At 36.9% G+C, this 25,622-nt stretch overlaps 1 protein-coding gene across 7 annotated transcripts in view; it reads right to left on the bottom strand.

Annotated features, from left to right (window-relative positions):
- The window catches only part of magi2.S (membrane associated guanylate kinase, WW and PDZ domain containing 2 S homeolog), a 375,483-nt gene that overhangs the window by 134,593 nt on the left and 215,268 nt on the right, over positions 1-25,622 (bottom strand). For all 7 annotated transcript variants that reach the window (XM_041588487.1, XM_041588488.1, XM_018255760.2 and 4 more), the window contains exon 3: positions 15,855-15,974. In XM_041588487.1, coding sequence (XP_041444421.1) covers positions 15,855-15,974 — 120 coding nt within the window. The remainder of the gene's footprint in view (positions 1-15,854; positions 15,975-25,622) is intronic.

Genomic DNA, 25,622 nt, shown 5'->3' with positions numbered 1-25,622 from the left:
AACCAGGTGGGCCAACTACCAGTAATCTGATTAGTGATACAATGCTGTAATTATCAATTAGAAATGAAGTTGCTTAGGTTTTACTTATGTGACTCAATATGAAAGCAGTCACACTGTGTACTTTTCCAGTAAAATGTAAGCATGCAATGGAATATTTAATTTTCAGTATAATCTGGAGAAAGGGAACAGCAGCATGCAATGTATCTGTCAAAACAAGAAAAATTTTTCATATGACCTTATATGACCTAAAATACCAGATTGTGTACAAATGGAAGCAATTCAACACCACTGTTACATCTTTAGGAGTGGTTGACCAACAAAGATTACACTAACAGCAACACATTTTAAGGGTTCTGAAACAACCCTAGGTTAGTGTCTAAGAAACTAAAAGCCTCTCTTGCATTGTGTGCTGCCCTCATAGCTATTCTGGCAGAATTACATAATTGATAGCTGTATCACCATCTAGTGGCCACTCTCACTGAGGGGGCTGTATTAAATATATAAGCAGGAACTGACCTATATTAAGGAAAGTTTTAGAGCTTCCTTCATTTTGGATATTTTCTCCTTGTGTGCCTAGTGTTTCTTCCTCAACCCTGGGACATCAGTTGGCTGTAAGTTTATTTCACCAATATATGTATATGTAGAAACGTGTTTACATCTGTCCTTTGTATTTGTATATTGATTTAAAAAAAAAAAAAAAAGCGCTGAACAATCCAAAAAATCTGAATACCTTTTATGGACAAAAAGTATCGGAAAAAAAATCTGAAAACCTATAACATTCTGGTTGGTTTAAAAATGGTTCAGTAGGTTCAGGGCTCCTCCCATTGACTTCTACAGCACCTTTACAACCTTTACCTGGCAAAATTTGGCATGAAAAGTTTTTTTTCACTTGATAAAACCTTTTAGAAATAAGAAAAAACACATTTTTTGTGATTCGTGGAAAAAAATCTCAATTCAGTTGTTAATAAATGGGTGCAGTAGTGTCTTAACAAAGTCAACTATCACTATTGTCTATTTTGTCGCAATGACAAATAGTTGCTACCGGTAGCACTCTTTGGATGACTTAAAGGGGTAGTCCCCTTTAAGTACAGCATACCCTTCTACAAGATACAGGATATGTGGTTTTAAATACATAAAAACATATTTTCATACTAAAGAGAAAAACATGATTTTGAAAACAACATACTTGTCATACTCCTTTTTCAAACAAGTATGGTTTTATTGTGATCATTGTGTTGTAGAAATCTCACAGGTGTACAAAAGAGTATTTTCAAAGCATTTGTAACAAATAAGCATCTCGTATATTAGTAGCCAAACAGACAACATATACCAACATAGTTAAAAATTTTCAAACCTATATTTGTAAAGAAAGCATTGCACAAAATGAAAACACTGCAACACAACATTGAAAATAATTCCCATGCACCAGCATTTAGCCAAACAGTGTACTGTAATTACATGTTCCAAGTTGCATCCACTGAAATTGCACAAATGCACTTGCTAGTTACATCTAAAAATTTTAGAGTGGGATTTAATATACACAAGCCTGGTGCACTGGGGGGAAACTGGGACCTTCTGGATGTCCATAGAACCATTGCCCCCCTAGCTCCAGTATGAACAGTTGTACAGTATTCATTGGAAGAAGCAGAACATATTTGGGCCCAAGTATCTTAATAAATTGTACCAATATGCAATCTCCATTGTGTCCATGTTAGAGGCAACCAAACATGGAGGTACATTTGTAAATTACTCCTATAGTGGGGTTTTTTTTCAATAAAAACTATGTATACATAACTGCTCTTGGTTATAAATAAACATTCAGAAGGTAAAATTAAGGCACCTGAAACTGATACAATAATATTGATAGAGTACCAAATATTAGCTAGAGACCCTAAAGACTATGGCTGACACTTTGGTCTGCGAAACAACATATTGGAGTTGATTTATAAAAACAGGTGTTAAAACACAAGTTACTCATAATAACAAATCAGAATTTAGTTGCCTTTTCTACCTTGCAATTGAAGAAATGAAAAACATGCACATTTTTAAAAATAGTCTTGTGTAACAGGTTTAAGAAACACAGCCGGCTTACTGGTACATTGTATCTGTACACGTCCTACCCAGGCTAGCTTTGGGCTGTAGCAACTCTCTGTAACTCCTGGCAGAGGCCATGTTACATGGATTCTTTACACTCAGGTGGGCCCTTGCATTACTGTTGGAGGAAGGGTTAACCACATTGATTCCACACACAGAACTTGAGGATTCAATACATTTGATAACTCCCATAACTTTGATAACTGTCATAATTTTACTCCTCTTTTTGCAAATGGGCAACTGCCAATGGTGATTATGTTTCACAAATGCCCCTGACAAAAGTTGAAATCCAAGAACACTAAACATCTAAATATTTCTTTCTACAGCAAACAACAAAACTGCAACCTCACCAACAATCAAGTCAGAAGTCGCAATTTGCAGTACCACATGTTCTAGGATAGAGACAAAACATTGTGAATACGAATGCCAGTTTATTCCCATTTTGTGTGCAGTTGAGGGCTCACATTTTCCCTTAAATACAATACATAGACACAATATTTCCCATTAAGATATAAACAATTAAGCAGAAGCACAATATTTTCAGTTCCTCAGTTGTTGTGTGATGTGTGTAAACTGATATATAATTTATGCTTTCTAAACACCTATCTGATCTAGTCATTTAGATGTTGTGGGCAAAAATAGTACTAAGGCTGATTCATGGATGATTCACAATAGATTGCTTGGCTTCTTGGAGATACTGGAAGATCTGTCTGTGAAGGCAGAAATGTATTAGTTTGGAAGCAGGAATGTGAGCACAAATCATTTGTATGAATGACTGCATTTTTAGACAAAACCACCAGCACAAAGTATCATTGTATGGTTCTTCATGAACTTAAAGCAGCAAAATAATGATCAGATATTTTACAGATTATTAGTATATGACAAAAAAATATTATTTATCCATGACAGGCTCTTTATTCTTTAACTCTCTCTGACCCAGTTTTTGCCTATTTAAGCTTTCTGTAATTATCAGTCATTGTATCCTTACAATAAAGGAATCATATACAACAAAAATCTACAATATCAACATAGTATAACTAATTCAAAGGGAACAATCCTATGTTTACAGAAAATAATAGGTAAAAAACAACAGAATTTGGAAAACAGGTAATTATTTGTGGTTGCCCCAATACATCTGTGGAATCAGTGGTGTAACTAGATATAATTGGGCCCCACAGCAAATCATTTTTCAGGCCCCCAAAATGTCTAGAAATTGACCTGTTTTACCCATATTTATTAAAATTGTCTATGAATTAGGGCCTCACGGGGCTCCTATACCTCCTGGGCCCTCCTGCAGCCACAGGGTCTGCTTACTCTTAAGTAACATACCTGTGTGGAACTTTATAGACTGTAATTATAGGGAAAAGGAAGTAAGTAAGAAGTAAGTAGAGAAGGGTATTATGGAAATGATTGTTCGAATTCTTTCTAGGGCTACCCTCTTAATTATTTTTAATTAGGTTCTGATGAAAATTGTGCTTTAATGTTTGACTCAACTCCTGCAGGAGCGTTGTGACTGAGGTGGGGAGCCCCTCCCTCATACACTCCAGTCCGACACTGTCTACATGTGAATCAGAGCCTTATTTGTATGTCACATAATTGAAAAGATACATACATGCGCAAAGGTTTCATTCATACAGTGTTTAGGAAAGAATCATTCCATTGCTGATTGACCATAAAAGTTATGCTTCTTCAAATGCTATATAGTGTCATTTTCCTGCCTTCGGTTTTTTATGTTTTTGTCAGATATTTTACACCCTGGCCATTACTTGACCTCTGAAATCTGACAGTAGTGAATTGTGTGCTAGGTAGTTTTATAGATCCTTAATAGTTCTCCCTTATCCAGATGCTATTCAGTTACATTATAATTCACCAAGCCAGGCTGATAGTGACACAGATGTCCCATACATCTCAACATAATGAAATTCGTTTCCTTGGCAACCATAACCGCACCATGGTTCTTAGAGCTTCCTGTCACACACGCACCACTGCAAGGCGGCAGAAAGAAGCATAGTGTTTATCAGATCTAAATTCAGCGTTGGCTTTTATTTCATTTTTTATGGCATTTTGCTTATGGGTGAAAAATGTATTTCTGGCTTCAAGTACAGTGGTAATTTAGAGGTGCATATCAATTTGCAACAATTTGCTTTCTAGATTTAAATAATAAAAATTGCATCTTTTCATTTTGGCTAACATTATTATGCACATTGAAGAGAACTTTTCCTTTTTTCCATTTCAGCTAACATATCCTGGGGTTGTTACATAAACTGGAATGCCTTTACAAAGGTAGAAATGCTTATTTCAGAAACAGTTTACTTATTTATTCTGAACAAGCTATACAACAAAAATTAAAGACACTATGCAATTGTAAGCTTTTGTTATAAATGTGGAATGGTAAACATGCATTACTGTTTCCAATATTCAACTTTAGTTACTATAATTAACAAGGATTTAACAATATATACTGTATATTCTTTTGATTCCAAAATTCCACAGGCTTCATTGAATATATAATTTGTAACACTGGTGGAATACATTGTGAATGATTACATGAATGTAAGCTAAAGATTACCTCATATTGTATGGTAAGATTGGCTTGGTTAACAAGGTCACTAAATGATGGTATCTTTACCCAGCATGGAGATCTAGGTGGCGGCCCTAACCGACACTTCTTATATTGCTTCTAATTGTTGAATTTCTAAAATTATTAGGAATGCAATATTCCTTATATATGAATTGCATTGTAGCAATCTTCAAGTGGATTCCACAAATAACTATATTATATCCATTAATCAAATCAACTGGAAACATTTTTTAACATTGAACATACCCTGCCTTGGGATCCAAGTAATCCTCATTTATAAAAAGAATTTCCTTTTTTCTGTTATAAGTTAACAGTACCTTGTAGTGAGAGCTGTATAGTGAGAGCTGTACAGGGAGAGCTGTGAAGATGTGGACTTCTCTTCCTGAATCAGTTGTACAGGGCGATACATTAGATAGCTTTAAGAGGGGGTTGGATGGCATCTTAGCAAGTGAGGGAATACAGGGTTATGGAATATAGCTCAATGCAATGCACCATTTTGAAGCTTGTTTATTGGTAATCATTCACAAATGTGCATTCTATTAAAGCTCTATATGGCCCAACCCAAACATAGAGAAATGTAATTCAGTTCTAAGCTCATGTGATAAACCCCTGGAACTCTGCAGTACAAATTAAAAACGAACAATAAAACTAACATTGTTCTGGCACTACAGGGTATTTGTTTCTGGGTATCTGTTTAATTTATGCCTGTGTGTTAAAGGGGCAGTCTACTTTTAACCTGTTTACTGCCAGCCAGTTTGGAGATTCTTGTACTTTCTTTGTCAGACAGTGTTTTTTTTATTTTTGGGCTCTTTCACTTCAAAGGGCATTTCCTGGGGAAAACTAGAACTATAAAAACTATTTTTCTTTATCTTTCAGGACAATCTGAGCTTTCAAAATATGGAAAGTCTCCTAAATGTGCCAGAACCAAACAGATATCGTTTTATGGAGATTGCTGACATGACAAAACTCCCAGCAGTAAACTACTATGTGCAGAATTCTGCATATTTCAGATTTCAAGGCCAAAATTTCCACTAACAGCAGGTTTTACCTATCATACATTTTTGGAAACATAAGATTTTATAACGCCGAGTTAAAAAGAAGCAGACATCCACAGTTGCGCCAGCATTCAATTATATATCAGTGCAAGGGGGGAGGGGTGTCCGCCACATTTAAGGCAATTATGCTATATACAAAAGAGGACTTATCCCCCTATCCCGTTGCACTGTAGAAAATTAGACACAATGTATTACAGTAAAAAGCAATATTTATTAATAACCATGCTAGTGAAACAAATTAAAACATATTTAAAAAATATGTTTTAATTTGTTTCACTAGCATGGTTATTAATAAATATTGCTTTTTACTGTAATACATTGTGTCTAATTTTCTACAGTGCAACGGGATAGGGGGATAAGTCCTCTTTTGTATATAGTATAAAAACATAAGATTTTGACAAATCCAAAACAAGTTTATATGCATTTCTACTTCAAACTACCAAGTTGCAATGCTTTCCTGAATATAGTTTTTTTTTTTTAAAATGTCAGTTTACAGTATCTTATCACCTACAAGTCATTATGTAACTAGCTAAAACATCTTAAATATGAATGCAAGGGGTCTACTGAACAGTGTGCATTGGTTCATCTAACTATGTGGAACGCAGGGGTTATTGCAAAATCAACACATTATACAAAATTTCATGTGGCGAAAAGTCACAAAAACTTAGTTCTCTCCAGAAAGCTATATTGTTTTAGAAATTACATATTCTCCTCAATCCAAAATGGGTAAATATGTATTTCTACTATAAACTATTAAACCACAAATTTTCCTGAAATTAGCAATTCTGAAAAAATTGACAAAATAAGACATCCTTAATATGAATGCCAGGGTTCCATTAAACAGTTTGATGCCCAATGTGCATGGGTTTACCTATGTATGTAGCACGTAGGGGCCTAAAATGATCGATGCTTTATCTTTCTGTCATTTCAGCTATGACAAAATCAACAGATTTACAGCATTCTATGTGGGTAAAGTCACAAAAAGATTAGGTTCATCCCAGAAATCGATATACTTTTGGAAAGTACACATTCTCATGAATCCAAATTGGGTAACTGTGTCTTTCTAGTCCAAAGAATCTGCAAAGTTGTCCTAATGTTGGCAATTGGAAATTTTAAAAAATTACCTCAGAGCTTGCACTTTGCAGGATCCCATCACCCACATATCATTAGGCACCAATATAAAACATCCTAAATATGAATGCCAGGGGTCCACTAAACAATTTGATGCCCATACTGCATGTTTACACTAAACAATTTGTTGCCCATATTGCATGTTTACCTAAGTATATGACATGTATTATCCCGAAATTAAATACCCCCTGCAAAACCAACACATTTACAGCATTTTAGGTTTGTTAAAGCCACAAAAAAGAAACTTCTTTTACGGGTAAAGCTGCAAAAAATAATTTTGAAAGTACACACTCTAACAAATCCAAAATCAGTAAATATTTAATTCTACTGCAAACTGCAAAGCATTGCTTAAAGGAGCAGTAACATTAAAAATTTTTTTTCAAAATTCGTTCGCATAGAACGAAAAATAAACATCAAGGCAAATAAAACTTTTCAATTGCAAAGCCTTTATTAAGAGATAACTTACCAAAACTCCACTTCCTGTCCTCTTCTAAAACGGCGAAAGGGCGACCATCCATGCAGCGGTGTTCAACTTCTCCTCCCTGGCTATTCTAGTGACAGTATGTGAAGGAGGCAGAGGTCTGCTCTGCAGCGCTTCCCCTATTCCCAGCAGTTGGACTTTGACTCCAGTCTTTCCTCCTCCGGCGAGGAAGAAGAAGAGGAGGAGGAGGGCAGCCTCTGCCCCTCCAGCGGCAAGTGTTGTCTGCAGGCGCACTGATCTGCTGAAAAATATCCCCAGCACTACGGTGCACAAGCGCATGGACAAACCCCTTGTTCCCGTGATGTGCCCACCTGAGTGTGCCTGGGGCTGGCACACTCAGGAGAAGACGGCACACTGCAGGAGAAGACGGCAATTTTAGACTCCAGTAGCGCTGAACCACTTGCTACCCGTCGATGCGCTACGATTGCAGGCTACGAGCCGGTAGCATTCCCGGCTCCACGGCGGAGCGGAATGCCACGGTTTCCAGAAGCTGTGCACTTGGGGGGGCACTTTGCCGCGTGGAAAGCCTTGTTTGCGCGCAGCTCCTCCACGTCGCACTGATCCATGCGCTTGGGGATATTCTTCAGCAGATCGGTGCGCCTGCAGACAACACTTGCCGCTGGAGAGGCAGAGGCTGCCCTCCTCCTCTTTTTCTTCCTCGCCGGACAAGGAAAGGCTGGATTCAAAGTCCGACTGCTGGGAATAGGGGAAGCACTGCAGAGAGAATAGCCAGGGAGGAGAAGTTGAACACCGCTGCATGGATGGTCGCCCTTTCGCCGTTTTAGAAAAGGACAGGAAGTGGAGTTTTGGTAAGTTATCTCTTAATAAACGCTTTGCAATTTAAAAGTTTTATTTGCCTTGGTGTTGATTTTTCGTTCTATACTAATGAATTTTGAAAAACTTTTTTTAATGTTACTGGTCCTTTAAGTTAGCGGTTTTTATTACATTTCTGAAAACCACCTATAAATTCACAATATGCTGTATTTTGTCTTGCACAACATCTTTGACAAAGATAAATTACCCTAAATATGAATGCCTGAGGTCTTCTTAATAGTAAATCTAACCCGTTTTGCCCAAAATTTGCTAAATGCAGTGAAGTCAATACGAATTTTTTTGTGCAACAATTTTTTAAACTGCACAACATTTTTTCTACTATCCATTAAATTCTATGGGTGTTTTTTCTTGGTGAAACAAGAAAAATATTTTGCCCATCACTACGGAACAGTTTGATGTCCAATATACATAGATATACTAAAGTATGACCTGTGGGGAGCCCAAATGAATACAGTGCATAACTGTGATCTTACTTACATTGCACTGAGATTGCCAGTGCGGAATAGTATGTCTAGGGCTGTGAATATTGTAAATGTAATTCTATATATGATAGGCATTTGTGGTTATGTGACATCTATTAACAATTACACGTTTGCCAGTAAAATATTAATGATGAAGATAATAATAGCAATTCTAATTATTACACTTATTATGTGTGATATTATATTTCACACCATGTGTTCCGTGCAAGACAAATGAGAAATCGTATCTTTCTCTCTCTCTCTCTGCCTTGATGACTGTGCCACCTCATTTAACATTCAAAGTATTTGGGAAACTGAAAACTGAAAAAGGACTATAAAAGTGCCTTGAGAATTAATATTTGACTGAAGAAATAGCACAGGAAGAAACACATTTACTAGTATTTTTGGTAGATTATTCTTGGACCAAATTAAGAGAATTATGACCGACATAACCCAGAGACGAGTCCAATTTGGACTGACAAATATGTTTGTGTTCTGGGTTGAACAGTTTTCTGTTCTTATTAACTTACAATAATTCTTGACTTTCTTCTTGACAACAATGAGGAAAGTTTCCAAATAATTACTTTTCTATGCATTAAAAAGGTGCAATTATACGGTTATTTTTTTAATTACAGGTTGATGGTACAAAGATCTTACTACACAAAGCATATTTTAAAGAACCAGTTATCTTTTAGTTTGCACTCATTTTGGGGATACTACTATCTTGTTGCCCAGTGAATAAACTGAACGTTTTCTGGAAAAAAGCATTAAGAAAAGGATATTTATCTGTGGAATAAAAGATGTTTTGAATCACAGCAGATACTATTACTAGTTTCACACATCAACATTTAAATGTATTTGAAAATATTTCATTTAGAGGATATGACAATCATATTACAGACATGACCAGGTTTTCATGGCATTTCAATGTATATAATAAAGAATCACTGATAAATTAAATGTAACCCTAAGATATAATAAATGAAAAGAACAGTGAAATTGCTAATGTTCTATGAAGAGCAAAGACGAGAGAGCTTAGCTAAACTCAGTGATGAAAGAATAAGAAATATCTGTGAGGTTCCAGAAACAGATTAACAGTTGGCATTGAAAGTCAATCTAAATCGTATGTACTATAGCGAAAGAACAATGACCCAGGACTTAATCGCTAGCTTTTCAGCCATTTATTAAATTGATTTGTTAAAAAAAGAGCTAAAAAAATAACAGTATCAGAATTAAAGGGGCTTAAGCTCAACATGCTTTATTCCACAAGTTAAGGTAATAGTTCCATTGTGCAAGACCAGCAAGGTAGGTGAAGTTCAAAAATATAAGAGGATCTTGACGTATCAAAAAGACCCATTAATAAGAACAGGAAATATGCGGCAAGTCTTGAGCTCATTCCTTGAGCTTTATTCCTGGTGCAAAACTAGCCTGCAGCACCAGCAAGCTTCTTCAGATTATGTGTTCTATCATGTCTGGTTGTAAATCGGTGCACACATGTTCCAACAACCTATTTTTTAGGTAAATTGACTAAAGAAAATGTCTTGAAAAATTACAGCTGGAAATCTTTTTTACCCTGGATGGCAGAGCACTGTGGAGGAAACCTTACCACCTTAGAATTTGTTCAGTTGTTAAGTTATCCTGTGTTATAAAGTTAGCATCTTGTGGGTCTAAGTTTTTGATTGCTATGGTTTACTAGATTTGGACAAACCTGAGAATTTGTATTACACGATCCTGTACAAGCAAATGGAATTTTTTGCAAATGCATATATTTTTTTAAAAAGAAAAAGATTGTTTAAGTTAAAGATTGTATGATCACAAAGTCTCTAAGCCACCACAGCACACCAAGATAAACCCCATATGGTGGCTATATTTTTAATAGGTGAAGAACTTCCTGTTTGGTTACATTAACTTCTGACCAACAACTGGGCTGACATGATAATCCTTTTCAAACAAAACTTTTTATAAGGGAGAAATCTCCATTAAGTGGACTGGTTTAGGGGTGCTACAACTACATGGATGTTTGGTCTCCCTTCTCTTTGCTAAAGCACAGAGGTAGTCTCCAGAGATACAGGGGTTTACCTTGACATTGCCATGGTAGCTTAGCAATTTTTATGACAATAAACCTTTAACTAAAAAACCAAGCTTTTAAAATTGTATATATTTGCATAGAAAACAGAGCCAGTGGAACAGTGCATGGGAATGTGCATGGATTAACTGCTGTTGTGCGCAATGCTAAAACAATTTCTGACAAGTTTAACCTCCCTTCTTTTATATTTTCTTAAGCAATGGTTAGCATTGGGTTTGTTCCCACAACTCACTTTGTAAACAGAAGTTAAGGACCATAAGGTTAAGTTCCCCTATGGTCTGAAAATCTCCACATGGTTGGAAATACCCTGCTGTGGCCAATTTATGTTCAAGTATTGGACCTAAATTGGATAAGGGAGGGGGAGTGTGTCCTTTGTCCCTAATGCAGCGTGCCCTGGCGATTCCTGATTTGGCCAGAAGGCGTCACTGTTGTGTAATTTCTTCATATAACTGAGCGGCCATGTGCTCAAGATCAGTCTACTTTCAGTTTCAGTTCAGGATGCAGTGATTTGTTCTGATTGGGGAACATGCATCAACAGGCTCCAGGCTATGGAGAGATACCACATGGGTGGTGATGCCCTTGGTGGACTCAGGGATAATGGGACCCCAATAGTCATGAGAATCATGAGAGAGATCTACCAGAGAGATGTATTGCAGTGAAAGAGGCTTGGCAGTATTAACACTCTGGCTGAGTGTTGGAGTCAGCCTGAAGATTTTTGTAAGAAACTGTGGATGCCTGTATCAGTTCTGCATGAGCCCTCACAGTGAGTTTTTTCCTGAGGAAAGTTTATTGAAGGATCCAAGCATGTGTGCCTGTTTGAGGACTTGTCTGCTTACCTGCTACGTGGGAGCAACTACCTCTGTTCATCAGGAGATGTATTTGAGCAGGTAGTGCTACCTGGGTTAAAGAGTTCTGGGACTGTATCAGCATGAGTGGACTGTGCCTGGTACGTGCCTGGTAAGGAATGTGCTGGGGTGGAACAACCACATGGTTACCCCAGGCAGGGTTTATTTTACTAATTATTCAATTTTGCTTTTTTTCTTAGTTATATAAAGGTATATTGGTTACTGCATGTGAGTGTTTACTTATTGTTACTTATTTGGGTCAACACAAGGGGCGGAAGTTAAGCCTCTGTGATATCTGCAAAGTACACTATGAAATAAAGTTTTCCAGTTGCGAAAAAGGAAAAAAAAAGTTGCTTCTATATATATATATATATATATATATATATATATATATATATATATATATATATATATATATATATATATATATATATATACACAGTACTTGAAAAAAAAGACCGCACTCACAGGACTTTCGCAAGAAAATAAGCCCCCATGGGCTGTGACATTTATTCCTCAATGTTTCGGCCGAAACGTTGAGGAATAAATGTCACAGCCCATGGGGGCTTATTTTCTTGCGAAAGTCCTGTGAGTGCGGTCTTTTTTTCAAGTACTGTATGCAATTTTGTTACCAGCACCTAGGCAAGTACCTATCTTATTGTGGAGTGCACCACTGCGGATCTGTATGTATATATATATATATATATATATATATATATATATATATATATATATATATATAGATAGATATATATATAGATATATATATTAAACAAAAAAGTCCAGACAACTTGCTTGTTGTAATCAAAAGAAAAATTTTTATCAAGCAAGTAATTATGCAACTTTTCGAAGCTCCAGCTTCTTTATCAAGCAATAATGTCTATAATGACCTCACATCCTTATAAAGCTACAAATATAAGTCACACCCACCATTTGGTGGTATATTCATACATAGGTTCAAATGCAATTGTTGACCAATCAGTGAAGAAAAACCGCCCTTTTCATAGAGGCATGCACATGTATAGACATAAAATTAAAAAATTCACGTTAACCGATTGGTCAACAATCGTAACAATCTATTACGCTTTGATAGTGCACATCCGAGGGCTAACATTTCCTCTCTCCCCAGATCTCAAACTACGTAAGGCATATCGCACCATTCCAGAGTTTCATGAACCTCCATTACTATCCTACAAACGCACAAGGAACCTTAGGGTTAGGTTAGTAAAGGTGGATTTAGGCACTCAGAGGGGCCACACGCAGAGGGTCCTGGCACATTTAAGGAATGTTATGTTACCATGTGGCAGATGCAATCAATGTTCCAGTGTGATTCACACAAATGTGTTCACTCACCCACATACAGGGAGGAAGTTCGAGTTATGAGGCCATTTTACATGTGATACAGAGTACATGGTGTACATGCTCAAATGTCCTTGCGGACTTGCTTATGTTGGGGAAACGGTTCAGCCTATACATGATCGCAGGCCCGGACTGGCAATCTGTGGGTTCTGGCAAATGCCAGAGGGGCTGCTATAAGGTGCCATATGATAGAAAGTCAGTATTTAGTGGGCTGGTGGTGGCTGTTTGGGCGGCTGTTTGGGCCTCTGTGTGGGCTGAGTGGGCCTCTGTGTACCTGAAATGCCAGGGCCTATTTTAATTCTCAGTCCAGGCCTGCATGATCGTATTAGCCAACATAAATCTACGCTAAGGAAGGAGGTACTTAAATTACCTGTTCCAGCCTATTTTCACTTAGCATGACCCTGTGGCAACCCTCAGATTTCTTGTTTTGGAAGCTATTGCGCTCCCACGTAGGCGGGGGGCAATAGACTCCTGCAACTCCAGAAAATAGAGAAATTCTGAATACACACATTACAAACATTACACCCTTAGGGGCTCAATTGAGAATATGGCTTGTATGTGTTCATCTAGTGTGAAGATTTGGTAACATATACTAACAAGGGAGTGGTTGGGACTGTTATATTATTACACATCCTTTGTATACTATGTATCACAATACTGTGTAGTTCTGTATAGTTAGATTGTTACATAATTCATTTCACAATACTGTGTAGTTCTGTATAGTTAGATTGTTACATAATTCATTTGTTGATTTTTGAATTTTATGTCTATACTTGTGCATGCCTCTATGACAAGGGCGTTTGCTAGACATTATTGCTAGATAAAGAAGCGGGAGCTTTGAAACGTTGCATAATTACTTGCTTGATAAAATGTTTTCTTTTGATTACTACAAGCAAGTTGTCTGGACTTTTTTGTTTATTATATAATGTGTCCACGTATGGACTAAGTCACGGACTGGGATTGCACTCCACTCCATTTTGCTACTAAATATATATATATATATATATATATATCTTAGTGTTTGCAAATATGCAACTTCAGTGGTCTCCTGCTACACTCACTTGTTTGAATCGCTTGTTACATAGTTACATCTGTTGAAAAAAGACAAAGCCCATCAAGTTCAACCCCTCCAAATAAAAACCCAGCATCCATACATACACCCTCCAGACTTTCACATAAATTAGTATATATACCCATTTCTATGTTAACTATAGAGTGTTTTATCACAATAGCCTTTGATATTATGTCTGTCCAAGAAATCATCCAAGCCATTCCTAAATGCATTATAGATTCTGCCATCACAACATCACCCGGCAGTGCATTCCACAACCTCACTGTCCTCAAGGTGAAGAACCACCTACATTGTTTCAAATGAAAGTTCTTTTCTTCTAGTCATAATTATGTTTTCATCCCTTGAGTAAATGCCCTTTTTTATGCAAGACAGAACTTTATTTGCTTTAGTAGCTACAGAATGACACTGCCCAGCATTAGACAACTTGTTATCTACAAAAACCCCAAGATCCTTCTCATTAAAGGAAACTCCCAATCCACTGCCATTTAGTGTATAACTTGCATTTATATTATTTTTGCCAAGTGCATAACCTTGAATTTATCAACATTGAACCTCATTTTCCAGTTTGCTGCCCAGTTTCCAATCTTAGACAGATCACTCTGCAAAGTGGCAGCATCCTGCATGGAACCCAACGTTCTGCACAATTTAGTATCATATACAAAAATAGAAACAGTACTTTTAATGCCCACCTCCAGGTCATTAATAAACAAGTTGAAAAGCAAGGGACCTGGTACAGAGCCCTGTGGTACTCCACTTACAATACTGGTCCAATTAGAAAATGTTCCATTTACCACCACTCTTTATAGTCTATCTTTTAGCCAGTTCTCTATTCAGGTTCAAATACTATGTTCCAGGCCAACATTCCTTAAAGTGATACTGACACGTTCCTTGTCGGTATCAAGTGAAAAGAGGCTGCACCCAAAATATAAGCAGCTAAAAGCTTCCAAAAGTCGTCTCCAGCTAGTCGAACCATAGTAACGGCAACCCTATGACACCATTAAATCATCTTTCTGGGTTGTTTCAGTCACGCTGGGCTGGGGGTGCCGCAATCCCTCCTGGAATCTTGTTTTCACACCACCCCCAGCCCAGCGTGACTGAAACAACTCATGAAGATGATTTAATGGTGTCAGGGGGTCGCCGTTACTAAACGCTCGGCCGGCTTTGGGGAGGTTTTAGCTTCTTATATTTCGCACGCAGCTTCTTTTCACCAATACCGACACGTTCCTAATTTTATAGGAATGTGTCAGTATCACTTTAATTTACCTGTAACCAAGGCAACCAGGGGGGTGCTGCCGCCTGAGGCAAGTGGCTCAACTCGCCTCATCGGTGGAGCACCCCTGGGCATGGCACATGGGAGGTGCTTTGTCATGCTTTCGCCTCAGGCAGCAGAAAGGACAGAATCACTCCTGTTTGAGACACATATACTTTTTGTCTTTACCTATCCACTTTATGCAGCCACTAATACACTTTCACTTGGAAGCCCAGCTCTTGGCCTTAACAGATGTAAGCTTAAGCAACTAGATTACCACTGCCTGCCTACCTTTTGTTCCCACAGCTGCAGCTGTGTAGCCTCATAAAAACAAATACAGGTAATAGATACAATCATACTGGAGGGACAAATATATAAGTGTGTGTGCGAACTTGAACCACTCTGGATATGCACCCACCTCTTTTTCTTCTCTACCTTTGCATTGGTCGCTACCTAAGAAACAGGAGTTGCACCAGAGACAGAAATATGTGAAAACTATAATAGTCCCCAGTTTGGCCTAGCAAGTGGTAGCAAAGGTGAACCACCCCTTTAAAGGGGTAATAACATGTCACGCCTATATAGTTCTGTAGCAGCTAGAATATTTACCTTCATAGGTTCCACTTTCCAAGAGAGCTCCACTTTTCTCTAATTCCATAAAAGCTTCCACAGTGATAAAGTTGTAGTCCACTCCAGGCACCTCTCCTTCTTTAGGCTCTCTGGTGGTACCTAAAAACAAATGTCAAATTGTGTTAAAATTGGCAATTAATTACTTAATTCAATAGTTCAATAAATAAATTATAGCTTGCTTGGAGAAAAAGTAATTACAAGAAATACACATACTATATAAGTAAATTAATACCACTATCACAAATTAATTTTCTGTCCAGAGGAAATCTTAGCTTTCAATTGGAAAGGCCAAAATCTTGCATTCACTTTTATACATAAAGGAGATTTCAATTTATATTCCTCACTACAGTAATCAAGCCGCTATCCTCACACATATCCTTTTGATCCCATGCACTTGTTCTAAGTCTCTCCTGTACCTCCCAACATTTGATAAAAACAGACAAAAACATTTTCAGGCCCATGTTGTGGCCATACTCCTATACACCACACCCATTTGATACACACCATATGTGCCAACATAATTACTACAGAAAATGGAAAAATCAGCATATTAACCCCAGACATGCCAATATAATAGTTAAATGAAATGGATTACCATCATATTAACCCCATATTAACTGTCAGTATAATTACTATAGAAAATGGATCATCAACATATTAGAGAGAAATGGCCAAAATTAGCACCCCATTAACATCAGACAAGGCAATAAGATCATTGCAAAAATGACCAATGAGCACTCCATTAACTCTAGACATGCCAGTAAGATCAACAGAGAAACATTTTAATTAACAGCATTGCCTCACTTACACTTGCAGAAGTAGTAAACTAAAGTTTTCTTCTTTCCTAGTTCTCCCATGCTGCTTGTCTCCCTCACTCTGCCTGGTTTATAATCTAGTAAAAAAAACCATGATGGATGTACATTCCACAGTGGAACACACAGCCATCTTGGATTTTTTTTCTTGAGGAGCAGGAAGCAGATATCTGGTTGTGAAGCACCAAATGCAGGAATCAAATAGGGCAATGCAGGACATAACTATAACTTGGAACATTGGGTTGTGCTCTGAAAATTGGAACTGGAGGTATGCTCTCCTGTCCTGGTACTTAACCTTGCTGAAGCCTCTGTTTTTCTTCTGTCCAGACATTTTTCCCTTCTAGTGGCTGTCATGTCTAACATTCCCCTCTACATACAAGGATCTAGAACATTTTGCAATTTGCCTACCTCACCTCCTGCAGACACTCTTAATATTCCACTTAATCCACATTAAACAAAAGTAGTCAATTAAAAGGTCACTACTGCTTGTTAATGGTTTTGGATCTATCTGATGCCTTTGCTGCTACAGATCAACCTTTCCTTTAAAAATCCTCAGTTATTTTGGTATCAAGGAACACATCAAAAAAAAATCTTCAGCAAGTTAATTGCTTTTACCTCACATTCGACTACATTCTGTATATTCCTTTTATTCTCAATTTTGAAAACAAGAGTTTCCTTTATTTATATAACACCAACATGTTACTTAGTACTTTTTGGTGATTTCTTGTGATGCATTTCAGATCTGCCTCAAAAACTTCTCAGAACTATATAAGGTGGTGGAGCTATATACATGATTTCTTGGCTGGTGGTGGCTGTTGACATTCCCTCTTATTACGATTGCTTACAGCAGTGAGGCAGTTATTTCTTGCTTTTAATAATATCTATATATGTGAATTAAACAATACATTCTCAAGAATATCATCAAGCCTATCCTGTTTCACAGAACATTTGTATGAATAGAAGGGTTGTGAGGCTAGAATGAGCGTATAACTAAACCAGTAAGCGGAATGGGACATTTAAACTACGAGGAAAGGCTATCAAAGCCATCACTGTTTTCTCTGGATAAAAGTTACTTGCAAGAGTTATTTGTAAATCAATAGGTCTGCATATGCATGCTCTGGGTATAGCTTAGAAGGGTTGACGTTGATGGGTTATTGAGGTTTTATTTAACCCAAATTAATTTGTAAATACACGGCTAAAAGAAGAAAAGAGGAATCATATTTTTAAGGAAACATCCTACATATACAGAATAGATATAGCTGGTATGTCATTCCATATAACTTTGTTTTTCTTGGTAAATAGAAAACCAATATAAAAAATATTCTTTTTCTAAATATAATTAGGCAGCCAAGTGCCTCCCTTCTAAAAAAAAATGTAGTTAAAAAGGACTTGAGTGATTTAGAAAACATGTCTTGGAGTCAGTCCCTTATATAATAAAGAATCAAAAATTATTACTCTTCTGCTTCCTCTTTCTGGAATTTCTTTCAGCAATTGTCAAAACAGAGTATTAATATTTAAAGCTTTTATAGCCTACAGCAATTTGAACACTTTAGTGGATCAGAAACACATATGGCCATTTGCATCATCATAAAAAATCAGCCTGCTATGAGCTTTTTGCATTGTCAATGTTTTTTTTTCCAAGGCAAATTAAACACAGAGGCAAAAAGAATGATATGCTATACAAACAGACTTGCTCAGTTCTACTCACTTAAAAGGATTCATCATGATTTTTATGGTTTACTTTTTATTCCTAAATTACATTGTTTACATTGCAAATAATTCACTCTACCATTTAAAATAATATTCTTGAACCAACAATGTCTTTTAGCTGTAATATTGGTAGCCATCTCAGTGCATTGTGTCTGATTCTGAGCTATGAGAAGGAGTCAGCACTTCAGGATGGAATTGCTTTGAGAATGCTATTGTTTCTCCTCTTCCCATTGTATTTTACCACAACCTAGGTTGCAGGAATTTTCCTGCTTCAATACTATTCTCATATTTACCACTAGGCGGGGAAAGGGAGCACCTTTAGCAATGCAAACTATTCCTTTAACAGAGGTCAGGCATCTGCTATCAGGTTAGCTACCCATTGTTCTGTTGCTGGCAAGGGCAAGGAGGGGGAGATATCACTCCAACTTGCAGTGTAGCAGTAAAGAGTGACTGAAGTTTATCAGAGCACAAGTCACATGACATGAGGACACCTGGAAAAGTGACAATAAATATGTCTAGCACCATGGCAAATTTCAAAATTAAATATAAAAAAATCAGTTTGCTTTTTTTAAAAAACAGATTTTAGTGCAGTGCACTTTTAAGTGATGTGTTTTTCCAGTAACAGTATGCTTTAACATGTACAGTATAGTATGTATTTAAGTTATAGAATGCTTCCTTGCTAACCTGCTTCTGAGGATTTTCCCAACTTCCCAGTAGAATTTGGAACAATGCAAGAAGCTCAGTTAGCCCCTACAGCCATGGTTTAGTGAGGCATATTATAACATAGAGGGGAGACTTGTATGTTGCTGATGTTAGTGAAGCTTCAAGTGTTACATCTACATACATAAGCAGAACAATATTTGTGTTTTTAAAATGTAAACATTTTTTGAAGCCATAAAGGAGGGAGCTACATATTAAGGAAACACTGTCAACTCCTATGTCCCAAGTATTTTGGATAATAGATCCCATATCTGTAAATATTCTCACTCATGATTTCGTTAAAAATGACTGTAAAGAGTCAACTTGTTGAATGCAAAGGTTTCAAGAAATGGGTATTATTATATTATTATTACTATTGTCCCACAAAGGAAAACCCCAGCTGAAATTATTTTGTCAAAACCTCTACGCAAAAATAATATAAAATTCCACAAATCAATAAATAATTGTCTTCACTAGCTAGATTGTGGTAAAGCTATAACTAACAAATATCAAGAAAGTTTACTAAGCAGCTAAGTCACAAGAAGGGCTCAGAGATTCACAATAAAGAGGACTGTGCGGAGGTATATGATATTATAGAATGTGAACTTAAATACAAAACCAGAAAAGGCAGGTGTAAAAAAAAAAAGAAGACACTAAGACCATTATTTTCCATTGGATGGTGGAGGTTGGTTACAGATTTGTTGAAAATCATTATTAAAGCAAGTAAACAGTATTTGCCATGCCATAACTAACCATCAGTTACCCACATGCTGGTCATCTGGACATGTAAAATTGTACCAAGTGGCAAGGGCACAGATACCCGTCAGTCGCTGTGACATAACTCATTTCAAAATAAATAACATAATGATAAACTAAACTACATTTCTGGTATAGAAAACAAACCCCAAAGAGCTTGAAATACAGCACTGTAAAAAAACGAACTTACTGAAACTGAATACCGAATCCAGATAACTAAAAAAATAAAAAAAAATAAAAAAGAGGGTCAGAGGGAAGCTCCAGGAGCAATCCCAGTGCCCAAAGATAAAAGACGCAGGTACCCTGTTCCTTTAGCTTTTCATTCCAACCCTTTCCCAAACCCTTTCACAGTCCCTAGCACCTTTGTTAACCCCTTTGGTGCCTCAAATGTCAACAGCTTTTAAAGCCACACACGTACATAACTAACAATCATGTTTATCTTCTCTATTCCAGCAACATATGCCCCTGTGGGCTAATCTTTACAGGTGAAACTACACAGAAGATCAAAGAAAAGATTATACAGCATAAATCCACAGTCAGAAGTGGTTTTGAACAGTTTCAGCATATTGTCATTCTGCCAGAGCTCAACTGAAATATCAAGTTATTGATTCCAATGCTCCTTTGAGAAAAGGGGCAAAAGATCAGGACTGTTAAAAATGTCATCACTAGACAAGCTAGATACTATCTGGCCAATATGCCTTAATAGAGATTATTGTACAGTGACATTTATTTGAGTTATACTTGTTTTGTTTTATAATTACTTAAATGCAAGTGAAACTATTGGGGTGACCACTGCAAATCCCAGACCTGAATCCAACTGATTTGTGGACTGAACTGCAATAGTCTTTAAAACAAGTATGCCCACAAACCAGAATGACTTAAACAGTTTTTCTTTCAGGAGGAGTGGGAACAAATCCCAAGAACATATTGTTAAAAGTTTGTGGAATGCTAAGCAATTAAAAGTCCACACTAATGATACTAAAGTATAAGTAAACCTTTGACCCACAGGAAATCAGATTTGGTAAAAATAAAGTTGAATGAAAATATATCAGTCTCTAAGCATGTACTTTGAAATTACCTCACAGAGAAATAAAGAAGATACCCTATTTAACTTATCGCAGGCAATATATGGTAACACAAGAAGAAACTAAAGCTAAACTAGAAAAGCAAAAGTATCTTACTGAAAACAGCATAGAATATTAAAGCTTTCAAACTGAGGATCTCTGTAGGGAATGCTCCCAGGAAAAACATATATATTTTCCTTTTAATAAAAAAAATCACAATAATTTCTACTTCTCTGATTCTCATCAAAATCAGACAAGATTGTGTAATGAAGCTAACATGCTAGTATGTGGCCAGTAGAGGGCAATCTTTATGCCTAGTTTATGGCATCAGTTTCGAGATTACATAAACATTGATTTGAAGCACTAAAACATTGCAAAGAATATTAATGAACAACCTAATAATGGAACAATTCCTGGTACTATAAGTAATAAAGTAAACTTCATACACATTAATATTTTATGCATGTAAATGCATACATATGGAGATATCTGAGGGATTGCTGCCATGCTTTAAGTTTATTTTATCAGTAACCAGTTTATTTTTGCTGGGTATTTATCCATACATATCTCATTACTGTCCCAGTTTATCTGTCTTATGATTTCTTTAATGATAGAGTTTTTAGCACTTTACCAGAATGGACAGTTCAGGGCAGTGCCTGGAAATTAGGTCTACTTAAATATGGCCGTAGTTACTTTAAAAGCCTATGGAAAAGAGATGTGCCCATTCACTGGCACACTTTCAGTACCAAATATAATCTAATCAAAATAACTCAAACCATTTAATAGTGCAAACCATGGCACTTTCCTTAACATCTTTGACAGGTAATGCAAATTCATGGAGACCCCTTTTTAATTAAAAAAAAACTGCAACATTATGGAAAACTGGGGCATCCTACTAGAATTAAAAATAACTGTATAAATATGCATAAAGTATAAAAGCTGTACATAAGAAAAAATCTAAGTGAAATTGTGTTTAGGCAATCAGTTGCTTTAAGGACATATTGAGTGGTGAAGTTTAGATCCAATTTCCAGCAATTCTGCTTGGCACCCTGGGCAGTCAGCATGATTAAAACTACACTGTAACAGGGCTGCAGCAAAACAGGTCAAACATGACAACTGCAGAACGTGTCTAAAGAAAAAAAATATCTATTTGTACAGAAGGAAGTTTAGCTCACAATGTTGTAAACATCCCACCCTTTCTGCTCTCAAGAAATCTCTAAAAAAGCACTTATTTAGAGAAGCCTACCCTCACTCTGCTTAACTACCAAATGCAATACCACATCTCTCACCCACTTAATTCTTGCCCACTCCCACAACTTGTGTCTTATTCCCTTCCCTTTTAGATAGTAAGTTCTTTTTGCACAGGACCTTCCTCACCTTTTGTTCCGGTATTGTTTGTGATGTATGTAACTCCATATGTTCTATGTATGTAATTCATGTGATTTAGTTGTGTAAACATATTTATTTTACAGCACTGCAAAATACGTTGGTGCTATATAAATACATGTTAATAATAATCATAACAACGTGTGAATTATTTTGAAGCTTATAAAGAAAAGAAAACACCATAGAACAGCAATTTATGGCATCATAGTAGACATATATTAACTTGGATTTTCTGGGTCAGAAAATCTGCTGCTTAAAAATTAAGTAAATGTACAAAAATTAAGCTAGAAAATCCTTACTCATTTTGTACCAGTCTGGGGCACGTAGCCACAGGCTGAATGTGACAATTACCAACTAAAATATTTAAATAAATAACTGCCATCAGGGAGATTGTTTAATTTCCTCCAATAGGAGGCTGCATTACAAAATGATGGCTACAGAAATGTACAATTATATACAATTACGAATGTATACAACCATTTGGCCTATTTCATAGTCATTAACTATTTTTGTATGGGAACAAAGGAGAGAAAAAGATAGAAGGATAGATAACATTATGTAAAGAGAGTCTTGGAGATAATGAGAGCAGTAAAAATAGTTTGAGTGGGTCTAAGGTCTTAGGTTTTCTGGTGGGCCCTGGCATCCCAGTCCAACACTGATGAGAAAATCTGTCCGAAAGTGTCTAGTGGTACATAAAAGTAAACATCCATTGACATTTCAAGATTGTAGAGAGGGACAAAAAGCCTCAAAAAATATGTTGAGTGTATAGCAGTGAAAAATGTTGACCATGCCAAGTGGCATAACTACTGTGGGAGCAGGAGGTGCGATTGGACCAGGGCCCGCACCCCTGCAGGGCCCCCTGGCAGATCACGCCCGCTGTAGCCGGCTGCAGTCGCAAAGAGAATAGACACTGAGGGGGGTGGGCCCGGCTGCACGGCCTGCCCCAAGGCTCGCCCCCACCTAGTTACATACTGACTGCCTCTTTGTGGTCACACCCCCATATACCATACCCATATTACACACTTTAATTTGGCAGGTAATGGAAAATGTAAACACATTTCTGGGGGTCTTAGGGCCATGCTTTGTGTTTTATTACAGTTTTGTTAATATAATAAAGGTGAAATCCCCCTTTAAGCTGCAAGACCATAGACATATTTTATTAGGACTAATCTAAACAGGAGATTTTGATCAGCTTTTGTGAGTCAGATTTTATCTGATCTTGCCACGCAAAAGAACAAGATTTTGTAGGAGCCTACAAAATCTAATCCCCATAGCTGTAATGTTATGTTGTATCAGATCAAGTTGAATGGGGTGTTTTGTTCATGCAGTATTCAGAGCACTCACTCATTATGTTGGTAAAACTTTGTAACTTTTTTTGGCTGTTCATTGCTGCCCCATGGTATATTTTTGTTAAAGAAAGACACCCAGCGAAGGCTTGATTTTGGAGCCAAATCGACAGGATGGACCACCAGAGGCTATAAATGATCCCAGCTGCAACTCCCAGCTAGGAGGGTAAGTTGCTAAATGTCCAATGTGGAGTGCCTGTGCTGCTAAGCTGCCTGTATATATAGCTATCCCATTTAAAGTTTAATTGTGGGACTGTTATCATAATCATTTATGCCAGCAAGTTACACAGTAGCAATTTATATTTATTTATAATGAAAAGGACTCTGACAATAATTTAACAAACAAGGGTTAAAGGGTAAAAAATAGGATCAGAGGGGCCCTACTTGCAAGAGCTTACAATCTAAAGGTTTGGGGACGATTTGAAACATAAAAAAAAAAAGCTATATCCTTGCGCAAATTAGGTGAGGCACAGCTCTTAAGATTCCAGTTCTCCAGTCGCTCCCAAATTTACGCAGAGGATTCCAAGTTTGCTGAATTGCAGGGTTTTGCACCTTCAGTAAGCTTTCTTTTATAGCTCCCATAGTGTTAAGTAAAATGTTGGCAAGTAGTGTTCTTATGCCTTATTTATATGAATGTATTTTTTATCCTCCTGCAATTGCAAAACAAATGGATATTTCTGCTGGAGGCAACTGTTATCTCACACTTTAAATAAATGTTTAAAGAGCATCACATATCTATTTGTCTTTTAACTTGATTTCTCTTGTGTGATGGAAAACACAGCACAGAAGCACAAAATGTGGCTTAGCGATCCTTTACATTTGTTAAGACACTTGTATGTATTGTTCAATACCTTCGGTGCCTTCCCAGATATGCAAGCGCCCCATTACATTTGCACTAATGCTTCCCTCCACCATACCATCACAGATGCTGGATTTTGAACGGTGGTCCTACTCCTCAGCTGGTGCACCATCCTTGATTTCCAAAAATAATTTCACATTCTGATTTGTAAATGAGCTTGGGCCCATGGAAGATGATGGTTTCTTGAATCATGTTTATATAAAGTGTCTACTTTGCATGGAAAAGTTTTAACTTGCATTTATGAATACAGTGATGAATTGTATACATAGACAATGGATTTTGTAAACTAATCCGGAATCTGTGCAGTGGTTTCCACTACACATTCATGTCTGTTTTTAATGCAGTGCCTCCTAAGTATCCTGAAGAGCATGGCCATGGCTATCATTCTGATATGTAAAATTATGAGAAGTACATTTATCTTTAATGTGGCAGTAAAATAGCATAAAGTTATAATACATTTATACATGCAGTCTATATGCCTGTTTATCTCGCAATACGTCCATCAGTCAAACTTAAATTTTCAAAACCAAAAAGTCGAGGGCCACACAACACAATGTATTGAATAGCATACAGATATGGGAATATGCTATAGTGCGTACAGTATGTTATCCACAGAGCAGACCCTTGACTGAATTAGCAGGATGACATGGAGGAGATAGAGCCAGAGGTATGCAGTTATAGCCATCAGGGTAAGAGCTATTGAAAGTATGAAGAGGCTGGCAGATATAAAAATATAACCACATAAAGTGATAAAGATATTTCGTAAGCACTTTAATAGTGGTTAGTGGGGGGGGTGTTTTCAGAAAAATAGCAGTCCGACATGATTAACCTGATCAATCACTGTTTTTGGTAGAAATGTTATTTTTACATGGCAAATTTTTACTTGTAGGTGTATAAGAGTAATATAAAACCAACAGAACCAACATGCATGCTGCTGATTCTGTGTAATTGAATCATTAAATGAAGCTTGTTCAAAATAATAGCAGTGTTGAGTTCAATAGTGAGGTCATTCATTCTGTGAAAAAACAGTTGTCAATTACTGCCCTTATTTAAGGAAGGAAGGCAGCAAATGTTTTGCATGCTGGTTATAGTGCATTTCTCTCAGAAAATGGGTT

Source organism: Xenopus laevis, chromosome 3S (genome assembly GCF_017654675.1).
Source record: "Xenopus laevis strain J_2021 chromosome 3S, Xenopus_laevis_v10.1, whole genome shotgun sequence".
Taxonomy (NCBI): Eukaryota; Metazoa; Chordata; class Amphibia; order Anura; family Pipidae; genus Xenopus; species Xenopus laevis.
The sequence above is the reverse complement of the archived record's forward strand: the minus strand, read 5'-3'. Positions and strand labels throughout refer to the sequence as shown.